The 7,591-nt window shown below is 37.6% G+C and overlaps 1 protein-coding gene across 3 annotated transcripts in view; it reads right to left on the reverse strand.

The window, feature by feature from the left end:
- Window positions 1-7,591, reverse strand: part of SCN9A (sodium voltage-gated channel alpha subunit 9) — a 166,617-nt gene that overhangs the window by 84,104 nt on the left and 74,922 nt on the right. For 2 of the 3 annotated variants that reach the window (XM_003795149.2, XM_012808459.1), the window contains exons 11-13: window positions 5,867-6,205; window positions 2,629-2,758; window positions 1,373-1,611 (exon numbers count right to left, since the gene is read on the reverse strand). In XM_003795149.2, coding sequence (XP_003795197.1) covers window positions 1,373-1,611; window positions 2,629-2,758; window positions 5,867-6,205 — 708 coding nt within the window. Of the gene's footprint in view, window positions 1-1,372; window positions 1,612-2,628; window positions 2,759-5,833; window positions 6,206-7,591 lie in introns of all 3 variants that reach the window. The other variant, XM_012808458.1, reaches the window with a different exon arrangement.

Here is a 7,591-nt window from a genome sequence, read left to right on the forward strand (position 1 = left end):
GTTAGGTCTCCTCCATGAGATAATTTTAAAATAATGCAACATCAAGATGATTTGCAGAGAGTACCTGCACTTGGAAGTATGGTAATAGATAAGAGACACAGTGAATCATTTTTGAGTCGCAAGGATGCAGTGAACTTAGCCAGAAAGTGCTGAATTGCATAGTCTGGACCTCTAATAACAATTAAAAACTAGATGGTTCTGCCTTTTTCTAACGACAAATAGAAGGAAGGAAGAATGTTAACTAAGAGGGTACAAACATTTGACTGGGAGTATCTGTAGGCCATTTAGGAGAGAAGACAGACTCAGGAAAAAATTCAACTCTGAGGCTTCAAAGATCAATTGTTTGGGGATCACAGCAAAAAATAAAATTATCTTATATAGACATTTACAATGACACTGAGTTATTCACAATTCATAAAGAGTCAGAAACTGAAATTCTTTTGCCCTAATACAGAACAAATGCCTGTTTCACACACATTATCAAAGTCTGTCATGTGTTGTTTGCTGTGAGACGTTCAGCTAGAGAGTGACCAGTGCTTCACAAAGAGATCACTCTGCCATCCATTTTCCTAATTGGATCCAGTATTTTCCAGAGACTACAGATCACCTTCTTGCCTGCCCTTTTATCTTCAATGTTCATTGCAACCCTTGGTTTCTTAAGATTGTTATCCTTAAGGCTTATGTTCACTCAATGAAAGTGTGACGAGGATGCTGAGGATGCTTTCATTTGTTGAATAGTTACACTACGCCAGTCTAGCAAGTTAAGTGGAAAGTGCATAATCCTCCACTAATATGATAAATAGTATATCACTGCAATTATATTATGAAGAATTATCATTTTGTAATGATAATTTATAAATGATAAAATGATAGAATATAGAGTTTAAAATATTTATCCAATGTCATATAATAAGGCAAGAGTCAGGATTCAGATCCAGGTCTCAGACACTTCATCATTATTATATCAAAACAATGGATCCATAGTTTTTCTGAAAATACGTAGATGTGTTCTCAGAAAGAAGCTAAAGTTTAATGTAAGAAAGTACCACATTTAAGAAAAAAAAAAAAAGTACATTTTCAACATGTTGCTTCCAACAGACATATAGGCAGAAAAAACAAATGAACAAACACTATCAACTTACAAGATGATGACTCTTTATGGACATAGTGTTGTGTATAGACCTCAACACTCCTGCAAAAGTATTTCAAAGTATTACACATAACCAGTATATATAACACATCGATTCATATGGTAAATCTTGGATATGCATAACTACGAGGCTGTAAATCCATCTAACTTAAAAAAAAAAAGGAAACGACCATGCTGACAACTAAGAAGGGAATCTATGAGCAATAACAATGCGAAACTCACCAGATTTCCCACAGCCAGGACATTTTCGAATTCTTTCGTCATTGGGTGGTGCTCCATAGCCATAAACAGTGTGTTTAAAACTATGCAAATGGTAATTGCAAGATCTACAAAAGGATCCATGACAATAAAATGGATAAACTTTTTGAATTTTATCCAATATGGAGAGCAATTCCAGATTAAGAAGGTGTGTGCAAATCTGTACCACCACGGTGGACATTTTTGTCGGGACTCTTCAAGTTCTGGTAGGAAAAAAGCAACAGAGAAGATGAGTCAACCATTTGTATAGTTTATTACTAGCCAGATACAAACCAGCAGTGCACCACTCTAAAATTTAAACACGATTTGTGATTTAGACTTTGGAAATGTAACGGTACTGCTCTGATGAAAGAATGGCATATTAAGGACAATTCTTGGATCACATGCTTGTTAATTAGATCAAGCATATAGGAAAAGGCAGTGAGATCCATGACTATGAACAGATATGTGGATTTCCCTCAGAGAAATATACCTCTACCATGTGATGGCAAATAGAACTGATGCCTCCTTAATAGAGAAATGTGTATTTTCCACCAATACACACACAGGCACAATACCCCTATGTCTTTAATCCTATAACAACAGTAAGACAATTATATCCTAAAATAGCTCTCACTAGTTCACAGGTGAAAACAATTCCAGAACCAAGCTACTAGAAATAATTTACAGAGAGATTCATGAAATGGACACTTCACACCATTTTTCCATTTAATTTTCACCATAAACTTGGGAGGTGGGTAGAAATTTGGTCTGGACCGGTGATGGGAGTATGTGCGGTGAGGGGTTAGCTCATGGACAAGGTAAGACCTGGGGCATGTTATTGGGGGAAGAGTGGAAGTCAGGACATTTTTAAAAGTTGTTATGCTTTGACTCACTTCACTTATTAGAAGAGAGAAATTCAGAGAGACTAGATAGTTTCCAAGATTATATACTAAAAGAATCATATGGCTTTTGGTTAACCTAGTTTTATGCATAAATTAACATTAAATTATTTATCTTTGAAAGGCAATATCACCAATGCCTGTTTTTGCTCACAAATAATTCATTTTTTAAACACATAAAAATGATTATATCAGCATCTACTTTTATTGTCACTTAAAGTGCTTTTATAGTCTTTGTATTCTTTCTAAAATTTTTATGTACTTATTGACAGCTAATCAAAATTTATATTAATTTTATTTCAGAATCTGTGTAGTAAAGAGAACATTATCCATACAAACCTTCCACAGTGTTGGTTAATATGCTTGCCCGACTCATTGCTCTTTGTCTGAGACAAGGGTCATTCAGCATGTCTTCTGAAAGGAGATAAGAACTGGGGCGTCTTTTTTTATGGATTTGATTGGTTGTGCCCTGAAAAAATAAAGATGATTAATTTAAGTCTTAGAAATAAAATTCCAATAAATTATAGGTATAAAATAAAACCCTGCTTCTGTAGCTGCAGTAATTAAAAGTAGAAGCTAGATTGCTGGACTTAAATTATGACTGTGCTATTGACTGGCTGCTTATCATAGGACAGTTTCTAAATTCTTTGTCTCAGTTGCCCTATCATAAAAATGGCTAATAAGAGCATTTGGTTCATATTTTTGTTCTGAGGATTAAAAGAGTTAATATTTAGGAAATAAAAGGAAGCTGGCTACTGTTGTTATATCACTATTATCATCTCTTTGTCTTTCTGGCGGTCCAATTTATTCATACAGTTTTACCAAGTAAGAGTCCTACAGGAAAACTGCTAAGCAGATTGCTATAGTTCTGTGTATGCAACGAGATAGAACCTCAGCTTTCTCTGATAAATTTCTATAATTACCCTTTGTTGACGTAACATTAATGAAGGCTTCTGTGATGCCTATTTCTTACTGCCAAGGAAGACCTCATGAACTGAGTGTGTGAAGTTAAACGACTCAGTTTGAAAAGAATAATTATGACTTCAGGAATCTGTAGTAAAATGGTGAATGGAAGCTCCATGTGAAAGAGCTGATCCATGTCTATTCAGCTCTAAAAATTGCTGCCATGCAAAAAAGTATGAGCTCAAGCATACTGGGTATATTTATTTTTATGTGAAAATGTATTACTTTTTAAAACTGGGCAACTAATTAAAATTTAAAACACTACACGGGTTCAGTGTAGGCCAGCAATACACACACACACACATATATATAAACAACTATGCAACTCTACATCTGTCATCCATTTGTCTGCTTGTGTGGGGTATGTGGTACATGTATGCTTTACAAACATAAATACTTTTAAAGTCATAAAGTTGTAGAGTTATAGTCATATGTGTATTATTAATATATCAAAACATTGACATATAGGCATAAATATGTGCATGTGTCTATATATATGTGTATACATACATACATATATATATAATATGTCATATATATGCATCTGTGAACACACACACACATAGCTGCAGGTGACTTTTTACAGAGTCTCTAATCTACCGACATTCCAGAGGCAGAGATGTTCTCCCCCCAACTCAAACAAGAATTTGCTTCATTAAACAAATTCTTTGGCTTGATTACACACATTCTTTCCCATGTAGACATCGTTCAGGTATAGAGATTATATTATTTGTTATGCAGTGTTTTCATCTACACTGTGTATTATGCCACGTTTTTATAATTATTGCAATGTTACAAATATCCACTCATTCTTCCAGTTTTCTAGTTTTAGGATTTATTGCAGTGTTGACCTTTTTGTGGTTAAAAAATATATATACATATAAATTTTTAAATGAAAGTACTTCATTCAAAAATATGAAATAATCTCCAAATCTGATATGTATTACATAATACTTTATAGATTATATACATCATTGAAAAACAACATACAATAAAATTTGGTTGCCTTAGAAACTCAACATGCTCATTTGAAAACAAAAATACCTTGATAGATAGGCTTAAGATATATCATGCAAGCATTGGTTGCCAACCTTTTTGGCACCAGGGATCAGTTTCATGGAAGACAATTTCTCCATGGACCCTGGAGGGGGAGCATCGTTTGGGATGAATCAAGCGCATTACATCTGCACCTCAGATCAGCAGGCATTAGATTCTCATAAAGAACATGCAACTTAGATCCCTTGCATGCACAGTTCATGGTAGGGTTCATGCTCCTACTAGAATCTAATGCTGCTGCTTATCTGACAGGGGTGGACCCCAGGTGGTTTGGGAACAATGACAGCAAGTACACTCGACCACCACTCACCTCCTGGCCCAGTTCCAAACATGCCATAAACCAGTATGGTCCGCAGCCCAGGGGTTGGGGACCACACATGCAAACACAGGGGTCACATGTCACCTAAAAGCACATGCATCTGTTCAAACTGAAACATGTGTGGTCCTGGCTTTGAAGGAACTTTATTCTCACTTCAAATACTACAGTGTGTGAAAAAAATGAACGTGTGAATGTATAGTATATTTTCAAAGCTTGTTGGGTTAGTCAAGCTCCTTGCTGATCTTAAGAAATGCAGTGTATCATAGTGAGTAGGCTAGAGAGGTATCCTGGAGACCCAGTAACCAGAAAGATCTCCCTTTCAAGCTGAACAAGACACCCTAACTTAACCACTCCTAAACTGTAATTGTTACTTGGACACATTTGCTTTGCTTTGTTGTTTGTTTGCATTGATGAATGCATTCTGGATATTTTGTTTGGATTCATGGACTCTAGACAAAAGATTTTGTAATGAAAAATAGTTATGTGGCATTTATATAAAGGATCTAAAGACATTCTAAATTACTTCCAAGACAAGAGGCCTACTGCATACGGGAGAGAGAGCATGCACAGTGGTTAAGAACATAGCTCTTCCCTTAATGCACACAGTTATGATTCAATTAAAAAACATACAAAGGAACATAAGCTCCAACACAGAGAGCTTCTATTTAACCTTCTTTACTAGCTCTGTGAACGTGGGTTACTTTCCCTGTGCCTCAATTTCCCCATTTGTAAAGGAGGGATAATATGTCACCTCATAAGTTTCCTGTAAACACTAAATACATGTTTGCTGTTGTTATCAGTAACCACTCAGTTAAGATCCCTTGTAATAAGGCAATATTAATGACTTGAAAAGATAACAGTATGTGGCAAATTTCTTCATAGAAATGGGACCTACTATTAACCAAGATTAGCATTACTAATGCATTTTCTGTGCACATATAATCTATGTAATTCTCTAATCTTCAATTATAAAATCAATAAAGTGCTTTTTTTCAAAAATGGGATCATAAATATCTTTGAATTAGTTGCCTACAACATCTAGTATAAAGATTAAGTTAATGAGTTAAAAGTGTGTTTCTACAGAAAAAAAATATTGCCATATGCAGAGCCATTCACAGGACGAGAAAGAAGGTCCCTTCAGCAGAGAGACCGACTGATGCAGGAATGAGGGCCCAGCCATGCCTAAGCTACGTAAAATGTCCTTACGCTGTCATCAGAAGTTGCCTTATCTATTATCACCTCTGGCAGAAGCTGTCCATTGGGGAGCATGAGGGCTGAGGGTCCATCAACCAGGGAGACCACACCATTGCAGTCCACAGCACTGTGCTTCTTCCCGTTCACCGGCAGCAGTGGGGGGGACCTACTGGCTTGGCTGATGTTACTGCTGCGCCGCTCCGGGGGTCGGTGAGGCACAAACAGTGAGCCCCTTCTGCTCTCATTGTCTCCAAAGATGCTGTGTTCGTCGTCAGCGAATTCAGTCTCAGATCCTAGATCTTTTCCTCGACCCTTGAAACTAAAAAGACTTGTTCTGCTGCTTCGTCTTGCAGAAAACAAGGAGCCACGAATGCTGAGTGGTGACTACAGAAAACATAAAAGATGACACGTGTTGCTTAAGCCCCTCCCCACTGAAGTGCACTTCACATAACTACCACTGACCTGCTGGCCCCTCCCCATGGAAGTGAACTTCACATAACCACCTCTGTCCTGTTGGCCCCTCCCCACTGAAGTGCACTTCACATAACCACCCCTGACCTGCTGGCCCCTCCCCACTGAAGTGCACTTCACATAACTACCACTGACCTGCTGGCCCCTCCCCATGGAAGTGCACTGCACATAACTACCCCTGACCTGCTGGCTCAAGGGCAGGTAACATCCTATTGATTTAAAAGAAACATATTTAAAAGCAAAGCAATTCAGCAAGAATACAAATTCTTCCAAATAAGGGATGGAATGATTTGAAGAATTTATCCTCTCAGGACCAAGGAAATTATTTATTACATGCAACTCTCCACTATTCTGACATGGAATGGCCGGATTATTTTTCTGTGCAGAACGTAAAACTTTTAAAGCAAATTTAGTCTTGACATCTGTTATTTTGATTTTCCTATATCAATCTCTGCATTCCGTAAGAAACTTAAACTTTCTTAAGGCCAAAGACCTTGCCTTATGCTTGCGTGCTTCACATTGATTGTAATCTCACCCTACTGAGAGCTCAGTTAAAGCATTTTTAAAAGTGATGTTTTAATACCAGTGAGTTTACAAAATTATAAAATATTAGAACTTGGAAAAGAATGTGCACATTACCAAAGAGGAAGAAAAAGTCACACTTCTGTGACTCACGTTTAGGATAAACCGTTTCTGTGATCCAAACTGAATGCCAATTCTTTAAAAGCATAGCATTCAATTTATATCACGGAAAAGACAGATGGCCGGCATTGCTAACAATGGCAAATGAGGGTGAACAATTCTTTGCCTTAAAAGCGGCTTGTGCTGCTCTTGTCATGTTTCCTTATATTGATATGATATGTGCTCTGTAACTGTCTAGATAGTGAAATCTTCTAAGGCAAGGACGCTGTCTTTTATTTCTGTGTATATCAAATGGAGTCTTGCAGACTTAAGTAGCAGAAGCCAGAAATTTTAAAAGAAGGAAAAGTTGAGAAAGATGGTAACTCTTGAATGGAGGACTGAAGATCAAAACAGGGGACAGGCAGGTGACAGCAAGAAAACTTGTGAGATGGCAAAACCTGAGCTGATAGGGGAAGAGTGGGCAGTACCAAGACAAGAGGAAACAAAATGATCAGAGAAAACGATGTGTACCAGCAACTAAGGCAGTCAGGTACAAGGCTGTGGGGGAGCATGAGAGGAAGGCAGTCAGGTGCAAGGCGGTGGGGGAGCATGAGAGGAAGGCAGTCGGGTACAAGGCGGTGGGGGAGCATGAGACCAAGGCAGTCGGGTGCAAGGCGG

Source organism: Otolemur garnettii, unplaced genomic scaffold (assembly GCF_000181295.1).
Source record: "Otolemur garnettii isolate 467f Iridium unplaced genomic scaffold, OtoGar3 scaffold00090, whole genome shotgun sequence".
NCBI lineage: Eukaryota > Metazoa > Chordata > Mammalia > Primates > Galagidae > Otolemur > Otolemur garnettii.